This window comes from Rhipicephalus microplus, chromosome 5 (assembly GCF_043290135.1).
Source record: "Rhipicephalus microplus isolate Deutch F79 chromosome 5, USDA_Rmic, whole genome shotgun sequence".
Lineage (NCBI taxonomy): Eukaryota > Metazoa > Arthropoda > Arachnida > Ixodida > Ixodidae > Rhipicephalus > Rhipicephalus microplus.
In genome coordinates, this window is record NC_134704.1 from 209,001,477 (window position 1) to 209,028,848 (window position 27,372).

General features: G+C 44.6%; 1 protein-coding gene across 4 annotated transcripts in view; it reads left to right on the forward strand.

Annotated features, from left to right (window-relative positions):
- The window catches only part of Clic (chloride intracellular channel protein 5), a 233,265-nt gene that overhangs the window by 86,077 nt on the left and 119,816 nt on the right, over nt 1-27,372 (forward strand). For all 4 annotated transcript variants that reach the window (XR_012895577.1, XM_037424357.2, XM_075896444.1 and 1 more), the window contains one exon: nt 22,803-23,006. Coding sequence is in view for 3 of the 4 variants with exons in the window: in XM_037424357.2 (XP_037280254.1) it covers nt 22,803-23,006 (204 nt within the window). In the remaining variant the exon portion in view is untranslated. The remainder of the gene's footprint in view (nt 1-22,802; nt 23,007-27,372) is intronic.

Sequence of the window (27,372 nt, forward strand, 5' to 3'; positions counted from 1 at the left end):
CATAGATGTCCGGACCGGTCCAATATTCCAAAAGCCGGGTGAATTCATGATTGTCATGGTTTACTTCGTCTGAACTATTAACAAAGTTCCCTATTGTCTAGCTGTGTTCAACAAGCTCCGTCTACAAACGCATTGAATGGGTGACTAAACTAACGTTTGCTTTCGCGCCCTTCCTCATCATTTACTGCCCATTTACTGCCCTTTTCGCTGAAGTCTCTTCACAATTCTCACATTGTCTGCAGGTGTGTAGGTGTGTGGATTGATTATCTGCAGGTGTGCGGTTCTTTAGTTTCGCATGCCTTGACGACGGGGCTTAAAAACTGTTGGTATGGCCAGAGTGCGCTTAACTTTCCGAACAGGATTCGATACACCTTGGACATAGCGAATACACACAATGAACGTCGTATGCAGGGGAACACGTGGTTGATGAACTGGAACGACGGCAGGACGTTTATTACGATACCCAGAAGAAGTGCATGGAGATGTGTATGCTGAGGGAAACGGGTGTAACGAGTGAAGATGACGTTCATTGGGTCCTTTCTTCAAGGTGTATCAGACCCTGTTCGGAGAGCTTTGCATCCGCTGTGCACACAAACCGCTTCTAAGCCTCTGATGGCGAAATTCATTGGGAGAGCAGGAGCACTCAAAAGCACGCTGAAAGTGTTCTCTTTCGAGGTTCTCTTTCGAGCTGGCGTGTTTCAGTGGTCGAACAGGTGGAGGAGCACTGTCATTCACTGGTAGGGCGAGAGTGCTTTTGCATCGCCGAGAGAAGCCAGGAGCAGTTTGTAGCACTCTCGCCTGAAAAGCAGAGTAGGCGCAGTACGAGTCACGCGGCCCTTGAATGTCAGTCTCCGAATTTTTCTTAAGCCGGCAAGTGTGGCGGATATGGTAGCAGCCATGTGCACTTTGACACCGCTGTTTTGTACGGGTTTCGAACAGCTGGGCGCCTGCCGAAAGTGTCGTTGCACAAACGTACTAGGTATTACGATAACAAAGAGCGTGTGGCTGACAAGTTTTACGTGTATTTTGCTGCTGCCCCACAGAGATTATGCCGGGGCTTGGAATGTTTTGACCACATGATCTCTCTACTGATCGCCCCATTCACCTGCCCTCTGGGAGTGCCCCGCATTCCATTGGCAGGGCGAGTGGTCCTGCTGTCAGCGCTCTGCCCCCCACTTCTCACTGCCCGGCCCCTCTACTCCTGTTCCCTCAGTAGAATTCGCCATAAGCCTCTTTAACTCGAAGTAGAGCTTTCGCAATCTGCTATAAACACGTTTTAAATGATAGCTTCAGGCTTTCAGCAGTTTTATGCTGCTTTATGCTGCTGTTTTCTAGCCAGTTGTCAAACGCGACTTGCTAGAAGCCTCAGACAGGGGAATGCTCCACCGGCATACCAAGAAAAGGGACAGGAGCTCAAGTGATGAAAAGGATATATAAATATTCACCTTGCCCCCCCCCCCCCCCCCCCCCCGGAAAAAAAAAACAGGTGAGGGGGGCACGTGAACTTGGCAAGGTATGTAGTGGCAACATGTCTGATTTACGACATGTAGTTTTACGAATAAACATACCCTCCAGACACACTGCACTTCAAACCAGCCAGACAGGTATTTGTCAAACATGTTTCCCTTTAGACATGTATACAAGTAAAGTCCGAACTCGGTCTTGTGCAGGGAGGATATACGTTTTAGTGATCTGTTTTCATAATGGTGCATTCAGACGATGGACCGAATCTGTATGTGGCGGGACGGACGGCGCGTCACGTGACCTCGCAGCAGCGATTCCCCTTGTCCGCACAGCTCGTGGATGGATGACCCCAACCTATTTCTCACATCGGGACTCTGGCGGGAGAGAGCCGGTACTTCAGCGGAATAGCTCAGGGTTGGTGGCAGCCAGTACACTTTCGTCTGTGCACGGCATGTTCTCCATGGCTCGCGGACAGCTAGCTGCATGACTGGTCGGTATGACCTACGCTTGAGCATGGTTTACTTAGTTTCCGGGGGCTTTGTTCTCAGGGGAATAAATATGCAGAAATTACTTTTGTGGTTTGGGAAATGTCGCCGCCGTTGTTTTGACACGTGAGATTCTTAGCCACCATGGTGGGGAAATATTCTAACTTCTGCAACCGGCGACGTGCCGCTTCTAAGAACGGATGGGAGACGCGTTCAGAAGTTCTACAAGTGGTGAACAATGGTGTTGAAAGAACATTCTGTCAGCAACTACCTTTTCTCCTGAAAGAATAACACTCGTCGTTCATTTGTCACAACGCGACAGACATCGCAGCCAAGTGTCGCTTCTTGCGGGCATCCATGTTGAATACTCTCAAACGGGTCTGCTGCCAGCGGGCACAGGTGAGCGCCGAATCTTCTGTCGAGGGTAATCCGGTTGTTTTCCCCTAGGAGACCATCCGTCGTGGATGCGCCTACAGGCGGATCATCCGCGGATTAGCTGTCCGCGTCCATGAAAAATCCGGATTCGGTCCGTCGTCTGAATGCACCATGAACTGGGATGGGAGCCGTGGAAAGTCGAAAGGTGGACAGGATATTGTAAAAAAAAGTTCGAAAAAATGAAAAGCGTTTAACGTCGGCCTCTATTGAGTGTGGCTGTTGGATAATTTTTTACAAGAACAAAAGTAACTGTAACTGTATTTTCCGTTACAGTTACTCTGTAAAAAAGTAAGTGTTACAGTTACAAGCTTTTCTAAATGAAAAGTAACTAGTTGCAGTGATAAGTTAATGAAAAAAGGAACTAGTTACCGGTAACGGGTTACTAGTAACTAGTTAATGCCCAACACTGGTATCACGGTATACTTTTTTTTTGCTCTGAGGTTTCATTCCTCATTTGCAGCCCCAGTTCTATTTGTTTTAAGACATTCGCGCATCTTCTCGCACGCTTGGACAACGATGTGCTCTGGGTAACCCGGTTGCTTAAGTCTAACTACTTGTTCATTAAAGCTTATCTGCAATTTATCCAACAAGAATTCTGTATTGCAGAACGAATACATGAAAAGGCTATACCCTTTTTCTATTATTTTAGAATGGTTTGATGAGAAGTTAAGTAAGGGCTTCAGAGAACAAGGATGGTAGCGCCAACACACATGAGTTCATAAAAATTCTAGCTGCAGGTCTAGGAATTGAAAAGCTCCTTCCTTCATAATCTTGATCGTGAAGTTTAGGCCACTGCTGCTCTTGCGAAACACTTTCAAGATATTCAATGCATCTCGAAAATAATCACCTGCATCGAAAAGCACTAAATAATTGTCGACATAAGGGAAAACATATCTGACCATTCCTTCCGAACCGTCTGCCGACTTTCTGTCCACGAAGCTCAGAAAATGTTTTACAAAATATACAAGGATACAATTTTACAAGAGCCACTCTAGAGCCAATACAGATTACTTTCTTTTGAATGTAGATTTCTTCTTCGTATTTAACAAATGTGGATATCGGGTAGAATGATACTAACTCTATACAAGATTCAAGAGGAACTTGACAACTGCTGAAAAAGGCCTGCTAATCGTTGAAATCACATACACAGGTTCTGGCACTTCTCATTAATTCATCATACAATATTGAGTAGAATAGATCTTCTACATCAACACTAACGGCGTGATATTTCCCAAGGTTTTTCTGCTGCAGGAGCTATACCAGGGCGGAAGAGTTCGATACACAAAATGGATCATCTACAGTTGAAGTAGATAAATGCCTCTGTAAGTGTCCTGACACTGCATGTTGCCAAGTACCTCTCGGTCGCAATTGTCCTGAATGCTATAATGGATTTGAGTTTTTCTGCGGAAAAAGTTTGCAGACAACTTTTTTTTGGCCATCACGCCAGTAACAATTTTCTCTAGCTTCATGTCGTCCAGCAGGTTCACGACAGTTCTTTTAACTTTAGTTATCTTATCTTCCACTTTTTAAAAATTCTTTTCAATAGCCTCATTAGCCTTTTTTTATACATTGCCTCTGGAACCAGGGCAAAAAAAACCCTCTTTATCGGCAGGCATAAGCCTAAGCTGTCTATTAGATCTGTAGTCAAAAAAGTGACAGATCTGTTGTGTTCCGACTTAGGTTGTGGTTCGCATTTCTTCGCAACAATGTCCACACATTCAGTCACATCGAGCCTGATACTCGTCGGCCACTTTTCAGCAAATTTTTCTTGAATGCACAATATTATTCACCGGCGAAAGGGAACATGCTCTAGCGAATTTCAGTCCTTTTACCAATAGTCTTTCCCATTCCTCTGCAACAGTCGCATCTCCCAGGATGAGTACCTTTCCCTCTTGGGTAGGCACTTTCTTTCCTTTTGGAGGAAGGCTTGGTCGTACCTTGTTCTAAAGGAAATCTGTCGTGCTGTCCGTGATCCGGCGCCACTCTTTGTAGGCACTTGCATTGGCCAAAGTGGAAGATGCATCAACATTCGCCTGCGAGAACACGAGCGCTCAATATCAGAGTCATAACCGTACTTCCTCGTCGCTCATTGTCGCGATTGCGGCTGCGTACCCTTATTCAACGACACGATGACTGTCACATCATAGAAATCGGCTAGCAAGAGAAGTGATTGAAGCCTTCCGTATCCAAAGAAAAAATAAGTGTCAGCGTGCCGTCAGTTCGGCTGAGTGATTCAGAATTGAGCTATCTTTCTAGCATGTAACACCGGCACAAGTGTTCATCAGCCAACCGCACCAGCCATCAGTATTCCGCCGCGACTCGTACGAAGACGTGGAAGATTGGTTGGACCTGTTCGAGAGAGTGGCAAGCTTGAATGGATGGGACGAAAGAGAGAAGCTCCGTTGCGTATACTTCGCCCTGGAAGATTTCGCAAAGACATGGTTTGAGAACCATGAAACCTCGTTGTCTACCTGGGAAGTATTTCGACGACAAGCGGTGGCTACGTTCGCGAACATAGACCGAAAAGGAAAAGCGGAAGCTGCTCTTCAATCCAGGAACCAGCTCACAAACGAGAGTGCTGTTATGTAAATTGAGGACATGGTCCGTCTGTTCAAGCTTGCGGATTACAACATGGCTGAGGATAAGAAGGTGCGCCATCTAATGCGCGGAGTGAAGCAAGAGCTGTTCGCCGTTCTCGTCTGCAACCCTCCAAGCACAGTTGCTGAGTTTTATTCGGAAGCGACGGCCATCGAAAGAACACTGGAACAGGGGGCTTGGCAGTACAACAGGAATCTTAACTGTGCATCTGCACAGGTATTCTCTGGAGGCGTGCGAAACGACTTTGAAGCCTTGCGAGAGCTCATTAGATCAGTTATTAGGGAAGAACTGAGCAGACTGCAAATGCCCCAGACTCCAACTGCACTATCTGTTACAGACGTTGTTCGTGACGAACTGAAGCAGGTCATACGAGAACCAGAGCGTGAGCTGCAGCCGGTTCGACCTATCCGAACGTACTCTGAAGTTCTCCGACAACCCACAGTACACAACAATGCAGCAGTTGCGATGGCGGCGACTCCTCTGCCATCTACAGCACGCAGAGCACCTCGTCCTCGGGAACCAACGGCTACCTATCTGCCCCCAGGAGCACGTAGCACACATTGCTATTTGGTGCCTAGGCCCAGGAAAAGTGACGTCTGGCGTGATCACGAGCGCAGGCCTCTGTGTTTCCATTGCGGCGAAGCGGGTCATTTGTACAGATTCTGCCCTTACCGACAGGCTGGATTAAGGGGCTTCCCGTCGTATGCACCGTGCCCCCGAAACGGCGAACGACCAGCGGAGATTGAGGAGTACTTGTCCACGCGCCAGAACTCTCCACCTTTACGCCAACATCGGTCACGATCACCATCGCCTATGCGCTACCGGTCATCCAGCCCACGTACACCTTCAAGGCAGCCTGGTCATCGCTCTCCAAGTCCACTCCCGGGAAACTGAAGCAAGCGACCTGTGGAGGTGAGGCCGCTGATAACATCAGTTACGAAGATCCTCCAGTATGGCTTGATGGCGACGACGGTGTATTTCCGGTAAATGGGTGCAGCAACGAAAGCGTTACTTCAGATTTGCGGTTGAGAATGGAAGGATGGGAGCTGAATGCCTTAGTCGACACCGGTGCTGATTATTCAGTGATCAGTCACAAGATGGTGAAGTAGCTAAACAAAGTTGTGACACAGTGGAGTGGATCGCAGATATGCACGACAGGTGGTCACATTATTACGCCCCTTGGCAGATGCACTGCAAGACTTGAAATACGGATGGAGGCGGAAATGTTGTAGGCCCGTGTGCTCAAATTTGGGTGCACGTTAAAGAACCCCAGATGGTCAAAATTTCCGTAGCCCTCCACTACGGCGTCCTTCATAATCATATGGTGGTTTTGGGACGTTAAACCCTACATATCAATCAGACTTGAAATACGGGGCTTTATTTACGTTGCCGATTTCATTGTGCTACCAGAATGTTCAAGAGACCTCATTATAGAAATGGATTTTTTGCGAGCTAATGGTGCCGTAATTAACCTGCATAGGTCTAGCGTGTTGTTTTTGACTGAACGAGCTATACCTGTAGAGGAATCTGAGGAACGACGCCTAACTGTTCTACGCGTTGTTCATGATGACGTAACTGTGCCGCCACGCTGCAGTATAATGGTGCTCGTAGAGAATGACAGATTTTACAACCGCGAAGGCATAGCGGATACAAATGTAGGGCTGTTTTTGAAAAAAGGTGTCTGCGTAGCTCGGGGTCTTGTTCACTTCATGAATGGCCGTGCAGATGTCCTACTTACGAATTTCTCCAATGAACTTCAACACGTCGCTCAAGGCACGGCTATTGCGTATTTACATGACTTCTGTATGGCGACCGAACTATGCAGCTTAACGACGTCAACCACTCGACCAGTGGCCTGCAACATCGACACATCCGTGATCGTCAACCAGAGCCTTCCGGACAGTCAAAAGAAACAGATTTACGCTTTAGTAAAAGAATTCTCTGATTGCTTTTCAATCGCCTCGAAGGTCCAGCGCACGTCAATTACGAAACACAAAATTATAACGCAAGACGACACGAGGCCTATATGCCGGCATCCATATCGAGTGTCACAGAAAGAACGGGAAATCATTAAGAAGCAAGTGGAGAAAATTTTTCGGATGATGTCATCTAGTCTTCGAATAGTCCATGGGCGTCCCCCGTAGTGATCGTTAAGAGGAAAGACAACACGCTTAGATTCTGTGTCGACTACCGAAAACTCAACAATGTAACTAAACGAGATGTCTACCCCTTGCCGCGTATTGACGGTATACTAGATCGGGTGCGATCTGCAAAGTTTTTTTCCTCCTTGGATCTGAAAAGGGGATATTGGCAAATAGAGGTTGACGAGCGGGACCGTGAAAAAACGGCATTCGTAACACCAGATGGCCTCTACGAATTCAAAGCGCTTTCATTCGGCCTCTGTTCCGCGCCAGTGACGTTCCAGCGAATGATGGACACTGTCCTCGCGGGATTGAAATGGCAGTCATGCCTAGTGTATTTGGATGACGTGGTGGTATTCTCTGCAACGTTCGACAAACATCTAGAGCGACTGCACACAGTATTACAAGCCATCCGGTCAGAAAACTTGACAATCAAACCCGAAAAATGACACTTCTGCTTCGAAGAGCTGAGATTCCTTGGACATGTCATTAGTTCCGACGGTGTTCTTCCTGATCCCGAAAAGACGGCCGCTGTTCAGAGGTTCCCTACACCCAAAGACAAAGTCAGTGCGTCGATTTTTGGGTTTATGTGTCTACTATAGGCGATTTGTGGAAAACTTCTCAAAGATTGCGGAACCTCTTACAAAACTAACGAAAGACGATGTGCCCTTCACCTGAGAAAGCGAACAACAGAAAGCTTTTGATGAATTAAGAAAACGGCTACAGGGTTCACCAATACTTGCCCATTTTGATGAGACAGCCGACACTGAAGTCCATACCGATGCCAGCAATGTCGGCCTCGGCGCCATCCTGGTCCAGTGGCAAAATGGTCAAGAGAAAGTGTTAGCCTATGCCAGCCGCAAACTCTCAAAAAGCTGAGGCAAACTACTCTGCAACGGAAAAAGAGTGTCTCGCAGTCATCTGGGCAATAAATAAGTTTCGACCCTACCTTTATGGTAGACCGTTCAGAGCTGTCAGTGACCACCATGCTCTATGCTGGCTAGCAAATCTCAAGGATCCGTCAGGTCGACTAGCCAGATGGAACCTTAGGCTGCAGGAGTATGACATTACTGTCGTATACAAATCTGGAAGGAAACACAGTGATGCCGACTACCTGTCACGCTCTCCCGTTAATCCAAGTGTACCTGAAGAGGAAGACTTCCTGTTCCTAGGAGTTGTCGACGCATCCGAAATCGCTCAACAACGAGATGACCCTGATTTGCTGGCGCTTATACAACACCTACAGGGTCTCGACGTTCAAGTCCCTCGCATATTCTCCAGAGGGCTCTCCACGTTCTGCCTTCGAGGAAGTGTCCTTTACAGGAGGAACTTCAAACCTAATTGCGAAACGTTTTTACTAGTCGTGCCCAAAGCCATGCGACAGGAAATTCTGCATGCATGCCACGACGAGCTAACATCTGGACACATGGGTGTGAGCCAGACATTCGCCAGGATTCGCCTGAAGTACTATTGGCCTAAGTTGCTCGCATCAGTGCAGCGCTACGTGAAAACTTGTCGTCAATGTCAACGACGCAAAACTCCAGCCGTAAAACCAGCCGGCCTTCTCCAGCCAATAGACCCTCGAGATGCCCCATTCCAACAAGTCGGCATGGACTTCTTAGGACCTTTCCCGACATCATGTGCAGGCAAGAAATGGATTGTCGTAGCTACAGACTATCTGACCCGTTATGCTGAGACTGACTCTCTCTACAGTGCGACAGCTGCCGAAGTCGCCAAATTCTTTGTGAACAACATAGTGCTCAGACATGGTGCGCCCACCGTCGTTATTACGGATCGGGGCACCGCATTTACTTAAGACCTTGTGCAATGTCTGATGCGCATGACAAATACTGATCACAGAAGAACGGCGTATCACCCTCAGTCAAATGGCTTAACCGAACGCCTCAACAGAACTCTGACCGACATGCTATCAATGTATGTCGATGTTGAACGTAAACAGTGGGATTTCTGAAATATTACCCTACGTAACATTCGCATATAATACAGCCGTTCAAGAAACAACTCACGTTGCCCCTTTCGAACTAGGATTCGGCCGAAGAGTGACCACCCCACTGGATGCCATGTTGCCACTACAGGACGAAAACAGCTATCCACCTGACTTGGATGACTTCTTGCAAAGAGCCGAAGAAGCACGACAAATGGCAAGATACCGAATACGCCGTCAACAGCGCGTCGACTCTACTCGGTACAACAAGCGACGCAGTGACGCACTTTATCATCCCGGTGACAAAGTGTAGATATGGATCCCAGTCCGCTGCCGCGGACTTTCTGAAAAGCTTCTTTGTCGATACTTCGGCCCTTATGAAGTACTCAACCGTATCAGCGACGTCACTTATGAAGTCAGATCTGCGGGACACGTGAGCTCAAGACGCCGCAATCCCACAGAAGTGGTACACGTAGTCCACATGAAGCCCTATCATGACAGATAGTCGGAAAACGAGTGAGAGTGCGCATGTATCATTTCACTCAAGCATCAGGACGATGCGTCTGAGGAGGGGGATAATGCCGCGGCAGGTTGGCCACGTTCAAGTAGCCCGCTGCAATCATCATGGCAAGAGCACCAGCAAGACCCGGCAGGCATGCGCCACGCGTTCGTGCGCTTGGACTACGAGGAAGAGGAAGATAGTTGAATCTGTGCCTCTCAGCATAGATCAACTAAACGAATGTATCACAAGCTGTATTATTACAGCTGCCCACCTATCTATTCCTCAGACCTCTGGATTCGTAAAACAATATCACAAAGCATGGTACGCACACGAATGCAGAGAAGCAAAAAAAGCAAAACAAAGCCTGGGGAACCTTTGGCAGGTACTCAACACCAGAAAACTTCGTAAATTTTTAAAAGGCCAGAGCGATAGCCAGATACATCCGCCGTGGTGCTGAAAAATCCTCCTGGCAAAAGTATCTCTCCTATAAAAAGCTCCACTGCATCATAACAAATGTGAGAACAGTCTGAAAGTTGGACGGCAAGTTCTCTTCATTCACTGCACCGTTGCTGACACCTCCTGGCGTACAGACAAGTATTTAAGAACAGGCAAATATTCTGAGTGAATAATTCTGTGCTGTTTCCAGCTGCTCGCATTACACACGATCAGTTCTGAAGCACTAACATACAGTATTTACTTGTGTAATGAACTCTTATTTTCTAGAAAAAATGGAGCGAAGTTGTGGGTGCATTTATTATGTGATGCGAACTTTTGAAAATTTTTTCAGTATGAGCAAGCAATGCTGCAATGAACAAAAAAAAAAAAAAAGTTGGGTCGCTTTGCTTTTCTCGTTTGCATGGACTGTTTGTAAAGAGGCTTTTTGTTGCACTTTACTCATCCTCAGTGGTTGATGGCGGTATCTTTGCAAGCTGTTCCCACGCCACCCACGCATGCCATAAAATCGTTTTGCGGATATCTTTTCTCGCAATCGTTTGACCGCAACAGTGGTATCTGCTGCGATCTCTAGGGGCGCCCAGAAGCGTGCGCTACAGCGCACTTTGCCAACTTCAAGGAAACCTCACATGATGACACCGTTGACCTTGTAGCAAGTAACCAACATTGCAGCAAGCTACCCCCAAAACATCAAAACAAACTGTCAATAACAAGATTAATGACAAAATACGGCCGGCGCCTCGCTTCCACATGAGAAGTTCCTGTACGCGCGGCGAACAAGCGAAGTGAGAATCGGGGGTGCTACCATGTCGGGGAAATATTCATGAGCTTTTCTGAGCGTCAAGCAATTTTTTTCTTGTTTTCCAGAAATCTTAGACGTGATAGCGAAGAATGACACTGCGCGACGGCAAATCCTGTCGCCGTCGCTTGAAAATAGCGTTCACGTTGCTGGGCCTTGAAGTTTTATACTTGCAGGAAGTGATCGTTGGTCGGCGCGGGCAGGTTAGTGACCTTTGCTCGCTCACACTGACAGTATGCTTATCAGCTGCGATGTTTCTACCCTCGCATCGTTCGTGAACCTCGATGTGGCGCACAGGTAGAAAGAAAAACAAAACTGCACGCAGCAGGGGGGGGGGGGGGGGGCGGGACTGACCCGAGGTGGCCGAGGGTGGTCAGCATAATAATAATAAATAAAAAAACTGAAAAGATTCAAAGGGTAAGTAGGTGCCAGGTGTCAGCGGGATTGCAGAGGATGAATGTAGGGAGTGCGTTTATTACGCGAGGAAAAAAAAATCCTAATTTTGACGACTGAAGTTGGAGGTGTGTTCATTACGCGAGAAAATACTTATCAAGAAATCTACTGTGTTGGCTACAGGAAAGCAGACCTCACTGGCACCTGATGAGATACACTATTAAATGTTAGCCCATCTGTTCGAACCGGACATAGAAACACTCCTGACGTTCTTTAACAAAGTGTGGATATCTGGGCAATTGCCTGATGCATAGAAGGCCAATATTGTCTTTTTTGAAACCGGGAAAACCACCAACCGATCCTAGTAGCTACAGACTAATAGCGCCCACTAGCTGTCTTGCTAAATCCTTTGACAGTGTCATTAATATTAGACGGCGACTCATGCCAAGGAGTTTGTCTCCTCAACATTCGTCAGTGTGCTTTAAAAAAAAATCATGCTGCACAACAGACCACCTACGACGCCGTTACATTGGCGGCAGACGCCGCCGGAGACATGAACTAGTAGGTGTCACCAGGCAGAAGACAGTGTTTATTGAGCGCTTGAAACTTATATCATCGAAGAGGGGAAAGGGGGCGTAGAGGGAACAAAGGGAGAGAGAAGACGTATGCATGTGCTGTTTTGCGTCCACTTTGGCAACCGCTGGTGTTGCAACACTTCTTCCACCTTAGTAACTGTAATGCTCCACCGGTTTTTTTCTTCTCGTGGACCGTCGTATTGGTTGTGCTATTGTAGATGTGTTCTTGGCGTCTTCGGTCGTCGCTTCGTTGTCAGGTAGCTCCGATTCCTGAGTGTCCTTGCTCTCCAAGAACAATTCCTTATCGTATTTTCGTACTTGGTCCATATGGCAACGGACAATTTCTGCCTCAGTCTCCACTTCCAAATGTCGAGCACCGGTCGTGGCCTTGACCCTTCCCGGCGTCCATTTGTCACCCGTTTTGTAATTTCGCACATTGACTAATTGTTCCTGGTACGGAATTCCAGTCAGTGTCTTCCGTCGGCTTGGCCGAGATGCTGCGATGGCTCCTTGGCGGGAAAGATAAGTCCAGCCTTGTGCGCAACCGGTAGCCCAAAATCCGAAGGTGAAAGGCCGGATTGTTGAGGAGTATTTCTATAGTTGCAAAGCACTCGAGGCAGGGAGGTAGTCAACTCAGCATTTCCAATAATTTTTAATGCGTCCTTCACAGTCCGCACAGCACGCTGAGCCAGCCCATTGCTCTGTGGATGATGTGATACTCTAATACGAACAGTGCCATTGCGTTTCATGAATTCACGAAATTCGAAACGCTTGAAAGGTGTTTCATTACCTGACATGTAATCTGGTTGTAAGCATCTCACAGATCCAAGATACTGAATTTTTCTCTGCCTCGAAAATTCGCGAAGATGTCATCAATGGCTGGCAAAGGATATCGCTCCATATCACACACAGGGTTTAATGTTACCTTGAAATCTCCACAAATGCGCACAGCGCTGTTGCTCTTCAATACCGGTACTATTCGTGTTGCCCATTCTGCAAATGGTACGGAAGATATTATGCCAGAGTCTACTAGTCTATCTAGCTCAGCAGATACCTTATCTAGCAGCACAAAAGCCACCTTTCTGGCCTTGCAAAATTTTGGGACTGCTGTGTCCTTGATGTAAAGTTTAGCTGCTGGGCCCTTGACTAACCCAAGACCTTTCGTGAACATGTCTGCATATTCGGCCATTATGGCACCAATTCCTGCTTCCCTCTGTTGGCTTGCCACGCTGGGTGGCGTAGTAACGGGAAGAACCGGTGTTCCTTCTGCTGCAAGCTTCTCCAACAAGTCTCGTCCACACAAGCTGGGACCTCCACAATTTAACATGGTAAGATTACAGTCGACCTCCGTCGACATATAATTTGCCTTCATTGCCAATGTGCCTAACACAGGTAGTTTGCCCAGGTAACAAGAAAGCTTTAAATAAGTATTCTGCAGCTGGGGCCAATGGGTGCGATGTGTCTCATACGTTCCTTTAGGAACTATGCAGACAGGAGAACCCGTGTCCACGTTCATCTTTATGATAACATCATTCCATGTGATAAACTGCCTTATGGGCGGAACCAGGGGCTCAGTACCAGTAATGGACCAGATTTTCAATGTGTTAGTCACTGTCATCACTTTGGTCGGTATTTCCTGCAGTTACAGCTAGCGTTTGTTTGGCGCCACCTGTCTTTGTACACACCTGCCTACCACAACTGTAGCATCGACGGCTCTTTTGAAAGCATGTAGCAGCTTTGTGACCGTACTTGCCGTAGCATTTGCATTGCTGTGGTGCGTTTCTTTGCTCCTTCGTTATGGTATCGGACGCACGCCATTGGCTAACGTTCAGAACCGTCGAAGTATCAGTGTGCCTATCAATCTGCTGCGAACTGTCTTCTGTGCTTGCTGTAGCCAAAGAAAGGGCTTTTGCTTGTTCAAGAGTCAAGTCGCTTTTCTCTAGCAACTGTTTTTGAGCGAACATCACATACAATTCTGTCTCGCCGCATTCGATCTAACATGAACGAAAAATTGCAGTTCCGAGCAATCTTTCTAATTTCAACAATGAACGCTTTCACGGACTCCTCTTCCTCTTGCTTACGGTGATAAAACTTGAAGCTCATTCTTCAATCTCATTAGGCGTTGGGGCGTAAAAGTCATTCAGCATTGCTACCACTTCCCTGTAACTGAGAGCGTTTGGCAGACACGGCGCCACTCTTCCGCATAGCACTTCTATCGTCTTTGTCCCCAACGCAGCGACCAACAATGCCTTCTTCTTAGCTTCATCGGTAACTTCATTGGCTTCAAGATACGCTTCAACTTTTACAAGATAAGCATTCCACTTATCTGTTTCTTGGTCGAACTTCGGAAGCCTATGTTCCATGGCCCTCACTGGGTTCCGCGCTGAGTCAGCGTTGCAGAGCTTTTGTCGTATAGTCGGCGCTGAAGGGCCAGCAACGCCGGGCTAGCGTCTGCATAAGTGTTTTCTGTTGGTCGCATTTACTTGTCGCCACTGTTACGTTGGCGGCAGAGATGCCGCCGGAGACATGAACTTATCGGTGTCACCAGGCTTATTGACAGCGCTTATTGGCCGCTTGAAACTTTGTATCATGAAAGAGGTGAAGGGGCGGAGAGGGAACAGAGAGAGAAGACACATGTGCACGTGCTGTTCTGCGTCCACTTCAGCAACCGCTTGCGTTGCAACAGATGCCTGGAACATACTATCGGTGAAGCGTTTATATACACACAAAACTATCTGGTCGTCTTTTTTTATTTAGAAAGGGCATACGATACCACCTGAAGGTATACAATCCTCTAGGACTTGGCTGAGTTGGGAATCTGCGGAAAGATGTTGAACTGCCTATAAAAGACTTTCTATATAACCGTTCATTCCGTGTGCACCTAAGTTCGACACTATTGAAAAGCTTCACTCGGGAAATAAGAGTGCCACAAGGATGCATTCTAAGCACAACACTATTTGTCGGGAAAATGAACTCGATCAGCGTACCGAAGCCCATCACGTATTCACTCTACGTAGATGACCTTCAGACAGCTAGCGCATCCTTCAACACATCAACATGCGAAAAACAATTGATGTCTACAAAAGCGAACAATTAACGAACTGGCAGCATGGGCAAACAGAAATGGTTTCTGCTTTTTCATGCAAACAACAGTGGCTATTCTTTTCTCGCTCAAACGAGGTGTACAGACAGACCCGACCTTACACCTAAACCAAACTAAATTACCAGTAAAGAAAGAACACAAGTTCATGGGTATAGTTTTTGACCAGAAGCTTGCATTTGTTCCACATATGAAAGCATTAAAGAAAAAAGCATCCCAATCTCTCATCATATTGAAAGTGTTGTTGCATAAACACTGCAGGGCTACTACAAAATCATCGTTCAGTTATGCGATCCTGCCTAGATTATGGTAGTATAGTATATGGTCAGCGAGACCATCGTATCTGAAACAAGATCAGGTACACAATCAAGTTCTGTGCCTCGTAATCGGTGCATATAGGACATCACCTATAAAATGTGTATGTAGAAGCAAATGAGTCACCATTGGCAGACAGAATAATCATGGTCACATGCTCATACGTGCTGAAGATTCGATCAATGCCCGACCACCTTTTTCACCCCATAGTAACTCTATGGCTATCCAGAACACTATTTATTTACAGACTTAAGCAATTAGGCCACTCCTTTGTTTTGAAGAGAAGTGCCAAAATTTAAGTATAAATGGCACTTTGCCTAAGATCGCTCGGAGACCTAATGCGCTCCCGCCTTGGTCTGTGTGCAACTTCACGATGACTCAATTTCAAAAGGAGCAAACACCACGTGAGCATATACTACAGGAATTCCCAGCTTTTCAGGTAAAATATATGACACACATTTTACATCAATGGTTCCAAATTGACACGATACGCTGGAAGTGCGGTAATGCACAATCATTGGGAACATACGGTTCAGCTACCGCAATGCACATCTGTATTTACCGCAGAGTGCTACGCAGTCTCAATGGTGTTAAAAATTAAAAATGAAAACATCGAGAACATTATAATATACAAAGACTCATTAGGTGTGCTGACAGTCCTACATTCGAGAAACGTGTGTGTACCAATGATGGGCGACATCCTACACGGCAAAATAAGTTATAGGAGAGGGACATAACAGGAAGCTTTGCTGGGTGTCGAGCCACGTCGAAATCTGTCGAAACAAGAAGGCAGATGAATGTGCAGCAGTAGCATAACATAAAGAAATAAGGAACGTCAGCATTCCCTACTAAGTCGTAAAATCGGTACACCACAAACTCGGAAATGCATGGCAAGCAAGATGGGACTCGGAAACAAAAAATAAGCTCGACCTCGTGAAAACTATCTTAGAAGAATGAAAGTCCTGCCGACACCAAGAACGGTTTGTAAAAGTAGTTTTATGTCGTTTACGTATTGGACACACACACACACCTCACACACAATTAGTTACTAGATATAGAAGACAAACCGATGTGTACAGGTGTGAGCTATGATTAAATCATATTTTACTGTCATGCACTAAACTGGAAGAACTAAGGAAAGGACATTTTACCGTATTTTACAATGAACATATACCTCCTCATCCTGCACTGCTTTTAAGTGAAGTCGCGCTTTTTGATAACTCTTACGTTTCTAGCTTCCTAAAAAAAAGGCTTTTTAGACAAACTATAAATTCATATCCTGCGTCGTCTAAATACACTGGAACACCTTGTTGGGCTTCCCACTTTTGAGAAGATCGAGGTCTCTTGGGCTTCCCACTTTTGAGAAGATCGAGGTTTTTTAGACCTGGTTGGTATCCTCGGGGCCCTTGCCTAGACAGTCTCGGTGAGGCATCCCAACTTAAGAGAACCACACCATGGGTTTTGTGCACGATTGCCTAAGTTGCCTATGCACCATAAAAACCAAACCAAACATGTTTACATCACATGGTTTGAGCTGGTGTAGTTCAAGCTGTGGAGAAAATAGGCGATCTGCTATCGCGTTTCACAACTTTACATTTTACAACTTGGTCTTGTTTGAAATCGAATGATATATTGAACTTCATCTTGCAGTTTTGTATTCACAACAAGCAATACAGCCAATACTTAATCCATCATAGACATCATAAAGATGATTTTTTTCTATGCATGAGTGCTTGCCATTGTGGCCAATGAAAAGTGAATTTTTTCAGCACTGTGAGCAATTTTCATTAACCATGCACTCAGTAATTTCTTGAAATTGAAATTGGTGCTGCCTAGCCAATCTCATCCAGCAGGCAATGCTGAGGCGAGAACTTATGATTAGTGGCTTGTCTCACAAAGGGCATTTCGCGTTATAATTTTTTGTAGAGTTATCTCTTCTCGGACAGAGGTAGCGCTATAATGTAAGCAATCTAGAGTGTTTGTTTGCTCAATCTTTGTACTAGTTTGTGCTCTGTACTCTTGTATGTACTAGCAAGCCTGAATAAATTCTGTTTTGTACTTGATGTTTACATAGGAGTCATTTCCATAGCAGCAAGGTTTTGGAATATGCACACTGATTGCATTTGAAAAAGAGGCTCATCGTTCCCATATTATTTTGCATTCTGATGAGCAGTAGGAAGCTCGGCTGCATGTGTTTGATATTGAAACATGTTTCAGTAATTTAAATGCCAGAAAATTTGTAACGCATAGCGATGAGGATCCACAAGAGGACCTTTGGTCATGTTCTCATTGCAAAGGCTGTTGTGGAGGGTGAATTGTTTCTGCCCATTTCTTCCTATAATTTATAGCATGCCCCGAAAGACAATAAGTGGAAAGACCATCAAAAAAATTTTCCGTGAAAGGTTTTGCCTTACTTTTTACCTTTTGTAATGAGAATTTGGCCAAGGAGTGTTCTTTAAGTAATAGTGTAATTGTTTGTAATGCTTTTCTCACTTCGTGATTTCCTGTTGAGAGGTACAGACACCCGGCACTGTTGTCATTGGATGGCGATCGTTTGTCCACATAAAGTCTTCTCGTTTAGTTCTTCCAGGCTGTGGAAATTTTCAACCTGGTGGCACTGTACTTGTCTACCAGCAATGCTGTCAGCCAGACAGCATAGTAAACCCTGACCCATGCTAAGATCACAGTTTTTTCTTTTTCCGTGCTTTAAGCTGATGGCGATCGTTTGTCCACATAAAGTCTTCTCGTTTAGTTCTTCCAGGCTGTGGAAATTTTCAACCTGGTGGCACTGTACTTGTCTACCAGCAATGCTGTCAGCCAGACAGCATAGTAAACCCTGACCCATGCTAAGATCACGGTTTTTTCTTTTTCCGTGCTTTAAGCTCCTAAAGTTGTTACTTTTTGCTGATTCCTTAGCAGTTAGTAGGTACTTTCAAGAATGATCGCTGAAATAAAAGAATGGATTTCTATTTGTAGGTATTGTGCATTGCTTAACATGAGTGTATGTGGTGGTTCTTTACATAGATCGATAACACTGGCAAGCAAACGGTTCTCCTTGCGCTCTGCACGGTCCTCCTTGCGCTTTGCACGGTCCATTCTGGCGTTGATATCCTCAGTTTTCACAGGACAGTTTATCTGATTGCCTGTTATGTCTGAGTTTCCTTGCTCTGTGAGGAGTATGTACCACAGTACTTGACTGCCTAGGGTAATATACCTCAGTTTCAGTGTCTTCAAAAGGTGGTTGCCATGCTACCTGTTACAACCTCCAATGTTCCAAGATTTCGTTCCATTTGGCATTGATTTTGTTGGCCTTCCTCTTTTTCTGTTCTCTCAGGAGCCTTCTACTACAGTGTCTCTCTTATTCATATTCCTCGTAAGACAATCATAATCATATCCTGCTTATGAGACGTAAAACAGTAATTATTCTTAATGCCAGTTTCATTTACACTTGCCTGCTCTGGCACCTTTATGGCAAGTGCAAAATTATGGCAAGTGCCTTCATTCAAATATATCCCTGGTTGTGCTGTCGTGCCCAAGGCTGCTCATTGACTTGATGGATGCTTGCATGCATGCATGCTACTCAGTTACTGTTATTGCTGGAGGGCGATGTTGAGACCAACCCTGGTCCCGACAACGCAGCAGTGATGAAATAGCTGCAAAAGATTTCTGGAGACTTGAAGGAAATCATAGAAAATTGCTTGGCCTCAATCGATGCTAAACTGCAAGACCCGGCAGGACTTGATGAAAAACTGTCGTATATGTAGAAGTGGTGAACAATATGCAGAAAGTGATTAACGATTTAGAGTTTAATGTCAATGACCTTGAAAACCACTCAGGTAGGTGAAATCTCGTAATTTACATATTCCTGAAAGTGATAACAAAGATAGTAATGCACTACAATCCTTTGTAAACGACGAAATTCTCAAGAATGTTCTTAAAAGTGAGCCTGTGTGCATTGATAGAATACATAGACTCGGTAGACCTAGAGCCAACGGTAATAGGCCAGTTATTCTAAAGTTCACAAATTTCACTGATAAAGCAAAATTAGTCAAACAATGCTTCAGGCTAAAGGGAATCAATTGTTCCGTGAGTGACGGGTTCTGGAAAATGGTGCGTGATGTGAGGAGACAGCTTTGGAACTTTGCTGAACCCAAGAAAGAAGCCAGTGAAAAAGTGTCTTTTGCATACGACAAACTGTGGAATAACGCCAACCAGTTCCCTCGCGATGCCTCAAAGGAAGAAGCGGTTTTGGCCGCGTCTCGGCGTTTACTAGGTTCACACGCAAAAAATCGGAGCAGCGAACAAAGGTCGGCACTGCACGTTTCCAGCTATGCGGGAAATAACTTTTGTTAATTTGAATGTCCGAAGCCTACCGAACAAAGTAGACGCTCTTGAGTCCTTGCTAATTAGCCTTAAGCCAGACTTGAGCCAGGATCACAGAAATCATAAACGATGACCAGCTAATTTACCTAATTACAGAATCATATGAAAAGACAGACCATCACGGAGGGGGGGGGTGGCATCGCCCTAATAATTAACAAAAAACTTTCATTTAAACTACTGCCTCGAATCAATGACACTGAAACAGTTTTTTTGTAGGATAGCTTTTGGTGCTCGCACAATCACTGTCCGCTGTGTTTATTGTAGCTTCACAGCCAATAGTGACGTCATTCACACACTTTTCGTAGAGGGTGCTCAACAGTAACACAACTAGTTGAATTAATGCATGACATGTTGCTGGCTATTGACAACCAGAAAGAAATAGACCTGGTACTGCTGGATTTTACAAAGGCGTTTCGTGACAATCCACAACGCCATGTATCAAAAAATAAACTTGTCCTGCTTAGGGGCTTACTAGAGAATGACTGGAAAATCTTGCTTTTTCCATCTCCCTGCTCAGAATGAATCTGTAACGTGATGCTGCACTTCAACCTGCGGCAGGTAGTAGATCAATCTACGTGCACACTATAGATTCCACGTCAAACATTCTATATTTAGTTTTTGTCAATGAATAATTTGATCAAGAAAAACTTACTTTACAAATACGGGATGGGATATCCGACCACAATCTAATATATTGTTCCATGCCAATACAGGGTTCCTTCCCAGCTATGCAACCACACACCTTCTTTTCTCAAAAGCAGATGACACAAGTATACTTGACTACTTGATGTTCCAGTACAGTTCATTTGGAGAAATCTCGGCCGACGCTTGCACCTCAGTCGACGTTCTCTGGAACACGTTTAAGTGCATGGTACTTTTCTTTACACGTAACTACGTGCCGTCAAAAACAAAAAAAATCTAGCGGTTCTAACGCATGGATTAATCGCGAAATTATACACGCTAAGCGCAAGGTTAAGATGCTTAGAAATTCATTATTTACAACCTTCTTCTTACACAGACTAGTATGAACACTGCAATTACAGATATGAAATTAAAAATTGGGTATGTAAAAAATTACTGCTTCTCAAACACTCCCTAAATTTCTGAGCACTGCCCCTCGAAAATTCTGGGATCACATAAATCCAAAGAAGCAGGGTGAACACTGCGTTGTACGAAGATAACCTTCGCCTGGCACACTATATTAATGATTACTTACAGTCTGTTAAAGGACCCTTCTACTGAACCATGCATTCGTGAACCAGTAAAAGCTCTCTCAGTACACACAGGGAGTGCTAAACCTGTTGCTAAACTTGAACAAAAAAGGGGACGGGACCAGACAATATCCAGAACTTTTTTGAAGAGATATGCCGAATAGTCATCCAAGTATTTTCGCATTATATTTAATAAATCATTGCCTCGTGTTCTGTTCCTGGAGAGTTGAAGACAGCCAAAGTCATCCCTGTGTGCAAATCTGGAATTAAGTCCGATGTTTCAAATATAGGTCCATCTTCCTTTCATGTACAGTATGCTAGCTTCTAAAGCATATAGTATTAAAACACATAACTGCATATGTGAACACCATTGCATTTTGTCACCATGTCAGCATGGTTTTCATAGAGGGTGCTCAACAGTAACACAACTAGTTGAATTAATGCATGACATGTTGCTGGCTATTGACAACCAGAAACAAATAGACCTGGTACTGCTGGATTTTACGAAGGCGTTTTGTGACAGTCCTATTATTCGTTAGATCCAGGACTACTTAACAGATCGGCAAAGATCAGCAACAGTTTTTGCGAATTCACGATGCAGCATCCTCATTGATATATGGGGTTTAACATCCCGAAACCACCATATCATGCAGAATCCTCATCAGAACCTGTCACATCAAGGGTACCGCAGGGCAGTGTTCTTGCACCTATGTTGTTCCTTTTGTACATAAATGATTTACCGTCCATAAGCAATGTAACATTCCGACTCTTTGCAGATGACTGCATCTTATACCGCAAAGTAAATTTTACATCATCAGATCAAGAGACGCTTAACGAAGTCCTAAGTCATGTTCAGTATTGGTGCCAGGACTGGCAAGTGAAGATTAACATCAAAAAGTCTGCAGTATTCTCAGTAACTCTTAAAAGGTGAAATCTGACTTCAACTACACAATTAACGACATTACAATTTCACAGGTGAAAGAACACAACTACCTTGGACTTACACTGTCACACGATTTTGGGTGGGAAACCCACATAAAAAACATCACTTCATCAGCCCTAAAAAGGCTTTTTGTTCTTAGACATCGACTGCGACTCGCACCATCAAAAACAAAGCTGCTGGCATACACTATTCTAGCAATACTAGAATATGCCATAGTTGCGTGGTTTCCTCGTACCAAAACACTTCTATGTCAACTAGAAGGCATACAACGGAATGCGATTCGATTTGTGTTCAACATATACAAGAGTATGGAATCGCCAGCAGAACTGCTAAAGCAAGCTGGATTACTTACCATAGAAAGCGGAGGTAAAATAGCAAGGCCTGAACATTGACTGAATATTCAACCTACACAAACTGCCTAAAATACTCTTTTTTCCCTCGTGCAATTAGAGAATGGAATCAACTACGTAGATAAATCCATAACTAAAACAAAGTTCATAAACATTTGTGATATCATTACAAAACGTTCTCATGACCACGTTATTGCAATAGCCTTTCCATTTGTTAAGTTTATACTTTTTGTATTGCAAATTTGCTGTTGTAGCCTTCTAAATGCATCTACGCAATACAAGCGTCACACTATTTTTTCTCCTTATCTTATGCTTATGCGTATATTTACGATGTCTTTTTGCTTGTGATGTGATGTACTTTACTTTTCATTACTTGAGCCACACTGGTTCGCAGAGGACGTTATTTGAATGATATGCAGAGTGCCTAGTACTAAGGAGCTAACTTATGTGCTACGTGTTTTTTTTTTTTTTGCTATTGTATGTGGCGCTGTGTTCCTCCTGCAATGATCCAGGATGAGATTGGCAGTATTGTAAAATAATTAAATAAAATGCATCAATGTAAATTTAATGTCTTTTCTACATTCACCGGCACTGCCCAACTACGAAATGTGTATGAAGTGCTACATATATTCATCTAATGCTGCGTATACTTGTTGAGCATGACTGATCTCTGAATAGATGTCACATGTATGTCCACAATATTTTTCCAGGTGACAACCGTGGACATGCTGAAGCCTCCACCAGACTTCCGCTCTAACTTTGATTCGACTCCACCACCAATCCTGATTGACGGGGGTGAGGCAGTTCTTGAGAATGAGAAGATTGAGCGCTACATTATGAAGAACATCCCCGGTGGACACAACCTGTTTGTGCAGGACAAAGACACTGCCACCGTTATTGAGAACCTGTACAGTGTGAGTAACTTGGTTGTGGCCTCTTCATAATTATTTGGGAGTACTACCAAGTTTTCGTGCTTTAACACAAAAACTTTCTAGGAAAACTGATCTCTCCTTGCACCTGTAAGGCACAAAAATAGGGGGTTTCAACAATACACTTACTTCAAGCAATCGTGGAATTCCACTAGGTGGCTTAAAAGTGTGGCAGCTTGGGCTAGTTGGTATGGCATGACGATAGTTATAGCGCGAGAACGAAACGACGACACAGAGACGATAGTTATAGCGCGAGAACAAAACGACACAGAGACAAGGACACGAAAGACACGACTAGGTGGCGTGGAATACTGGAAAAAGTGTGCAATAAGCAAAGCCAGTTGATCGGTCACCCACTGCTCGTTACCACTGTTGAAGCGTGGAAGGAACTGAACATGTTGCCACCTTCTGACTATATTTGCAACTATAGTAAAAGCTAGTTAATTTTGAGAACCAATATTTAGAAAAATCGAAACACTCGGATGTGTTCTCCAGTCCTAGCCAGCATATGCCCGGTTTCATGGCATCAAACTCTCGTTAGTTTGGGCGCATATGGCTGCAACCTGGTTAATTCGAACGATTCTTGAAGCAAGGTATATCTGCGATGCAAAGAAATGAAAATAGCATTTGCAAACAGCCAGAATAGCTGCTGGCTTTTAGAAAGGCATGGTCATTATCCACAATTGCATTATAATAAAATCTACTCGCACCACATTTTGGATTGAGACACGCGAGTCCTGGGCCTTGTGCGCACTTTGAAGAAAGTCTCAAATGGTTGCGAACATTGTGGCTTTTTTTGTTGCTCCTGTGCAAAATAACTTCTGAATTGATGTTTTCCTCAAGCAAGAAAATTAGTGGGCTTTAATGTAATTGGCAAATATTTCTTTTCCTTGTACTTTCCATAATTTAGTTAATTCAGACAGTTTTCCTGATTCCATGAAATCCAAATTAAGAAGCTTTTGCTATGCTACTGCTGTCTGCATGCACCTGCATGCATTTCAATGCATGAAAGAGAAGGATGACCCATTCAGTGTAGGTATTAACAAGCAGTTGTAGTCAGATCCACCTATAATAGTATTGAAGTGCCACAAAAATTTCATTGTGAAATGTTAAACAAAATACTCTTAACGGCTGAATTTTCAGACATGCTAAAAAATTTGAAAGCTTTCAAAGCACCGTCACAAGCCCGACAGACACAAATGTTCAGTGAAACTCCCCGCTTTTACGTTCCTTGCTGCAGTGTTTTCTAAGCTGTTACATTGTTTTTTATCGGTCCCGACGTAGCTCCCATAGAATCCCACGTATTTTGAACCCCACTGGTACATTGAAATTGTGAGCCCGTTCCTGCATGATGTGTTCAACTTAGTCTGCCAAACCCTACCGGGTACCGCCATTTTGATTCGACGTTAGACATTCTTGGCCTGCCCCCCAGGGGCGTCTGTGAGAGCAGGCGTTTGGTGCGTAGCGTCTCCACGGACCCGAGCTAACAGGGGGGGGATTTCGACTCCCTCCCACGCCTAGCCGTGCGTGGCTTTGCCGTGTCCGGGGAAAAGGGGATCCTGGGTGTTGACCCGACGCTGGATGATTGGACCTTCAAGGCCCCCCCTGGCGGAGGCAACACACCCCTTTGGCCCCGGCTTGACGTAGACGGCACCCCCGGGCTGACCCACCCAGGGAAAATCGGCAGTCGCCTTTGCCTGTCTCTCTCCTCCCATGTCTTCGTATTTTTTTCTCACACTTTTTATCTTTCCTGTCTTCTCCTCATTTCTGTTTACTTCCGATTTTCATGGCGGCAAGGGTTACGCTTGTGTGGGTATCCTACCTTGGATAATTACATTGGGTTATAGTGACAGCGTACGGCTGGCGTCGGGACGACTTGTTAAACAAGTCGTCACGACTTGTTTCCTGACGCGGCTGGACTTGTTTAACAAGTCTAGCCGCATCCCCTTGTTGGGCTCCGTGGTGGGTGGTCGCCGCTGTTACTGAACACATTCATACTTCTATGGCTTCACAGGCATTCGCCGCCCTTGATCGGCCTTTGTAAGACAGGCCGCACCGAAGCAAGTTTTCACTTCTCGACAGAAACTAAAGTTACTTTCGCGAAGTACCAAATTATTCATAGTGAAAGCGCACCTCTAAGAAAACTATCCCCATTTTTGGTGGCCAAGTGCCTAAAAGAAAAAGTAGGACCCACATACAAAGCATCCAAAATGTCAAGCGGTGACTTCTTTTTATGCTAACCGAAAAAGATCAAGTGTCTAAGCTATCCCAACTAACCAGCATTGGAGAAACAGCTGTCACCGTTTCGGTCCATCGCTCTCTAAACACCAGCAGGGGAGTAATCTCTGAGGAAGACTTCTTGGGCTTTAGTGACGAAGAGCTCCTCGAAGGATTCCAAGACCAAAATGTCATAAAAGTCCAAAGAATGGTAATCCGTCGCAATAATCAGGAAGTGCCCACCAAACTGGTAACACTAACCTTTGGAACAAGTGAAATGCCCACCTCTCTTAAGGCTGGGTACATAAAAATTGATGTCAGATCCTACATTCCCAACCCCAGACGCTGTTTCAAATGCCAAAGATTCGGACACGCCTCGCACTCGTGCAGAGGCAAAGAAATATGCGCATAATGCAGCGCAAATGACCACAAATCGGAAAACTGCTCATCCTCGCCCCACTGTGTTGACTGTGACGGGGGAACACCCAGCGTATTCCCGGTCATGCCCATGTTGGAAATTGGAAAAAGAAGTGATCGCTCTGATTGTCAAAGAAAAAATATCAATTAGCGAAGCGTGAAAACGGCTGTCACCTTTTCCACAGAACTTACGCCGATGTGACGCAGTTGGGGGCAGCGTCACAAAGGCCTTACAAGTCCACCGCTACCACACCCAGTGGTTCTGTGGTGACTCAAACCGCCCCCTTAAGGGGAGACACTGGTCTGAAATTTTTTTTTAATTTTCAGTATTTCCAGGTGAAATTTTAATACAATATGTATTTTTCACAGCTGAAAACAAATATGCAATTAGTTTTTCGCTATCACTATTAGATTTTTAAATATTGACTGTTACATAAACTTGCATTCTGCCCAGCCTTTTGACATCTTCCTGATCAAATATTGTTACAAGTTTGATATGACAGCATTCCATGAAGGCCAGGGAGTGCAACAAAACCATTTTATTTTTAGCTTCATTGGTAGCAGAGTTACGGCCTTAACAAGTATACTCATTAGAAATCTGAAACTGTTGCTTAAGTTTGTTGCTAATAAATCACTATTGTAAATAAAAATATTACATTTTTTGGTTTTCTTGCACTAATCAATGTATAAGCTTTCAAATTCTGCAAGAGTTGTCAAAATCCGACTGCTACATCAAAAGATACTGTGGGCAATGGCTTAGGGTGTGATAAAAAATGTTGTTTTGAGAAAACGAGAAAAGGAGTTTAGGAACAAATATGCAATTAGTTTTTCGCTATCACTATTAGATTTTTAAATATTGACTGTTACATAAACTTGCATTCTGCCCAGCCTTTTGACATCTTCCTGATAAAATATTGTTACAAGTTTGATATGACAGCATTCCATGAAGGCCAGGGAGTGCAACAAAACCATTTTATTTTTAGCTTCATTGGTAGCAGAGTTATGGCCTTAACAAGTATACTCATTAGAAATCTGAAACTGTTGCTTAAGTTTGTTGCTAATAAATCACTATTGTAAATAAAAATATTACATTTTTCTGGTTTTCTTGCACTAATCAATGTATAAGCTTTCAAATTCTGCAAGAGTTGTCAAAATCCGACTGCTACATCAAAAGATACTGTGGGCAATGGCTTAGGGTGTGATAAAAAATGTTGTTTTGAGAAAACGAGAAAAGGAGTTTAGGAACATGCTGAGCACTTATATTTAACAAGAAAAGGTGTGAATCGGTGTATTAATCATGTTAGAAGCCACCAGGAATGTAGTCATCATCATTCTCCTTGGTGCACTTTCTTTTCATGGCATGCTTGAAGTTTTCAGCATGCTCATGCTTCTTCTCCGATGCCACTAGTCGGCGACTGTCCTTTTCTGAGCATCTTTCAGTGGCCACAACGCTCTGCTGCAGGTGAAGCTCCTTCAATATGGCGGCATCTGCTCTCCCTTTGCCAGCGTTGAACCTTGCGACAGCTTCGGCCACAGCAGCTTCAACGGTGAAAAGCGACGCGTGTTTGTTTTTGGACACGAGCGACCAGATGACGGAGTGCAGACTCTCGTTTGGGTTCTGTGTTTTCCCTCGCTGACAACGCTCCAGCAATTTCTTGCCAGAGAGGCGCATGTAAATAGGCCGCAAGGCATCAACCATATACTCCGGCAGGTTGTA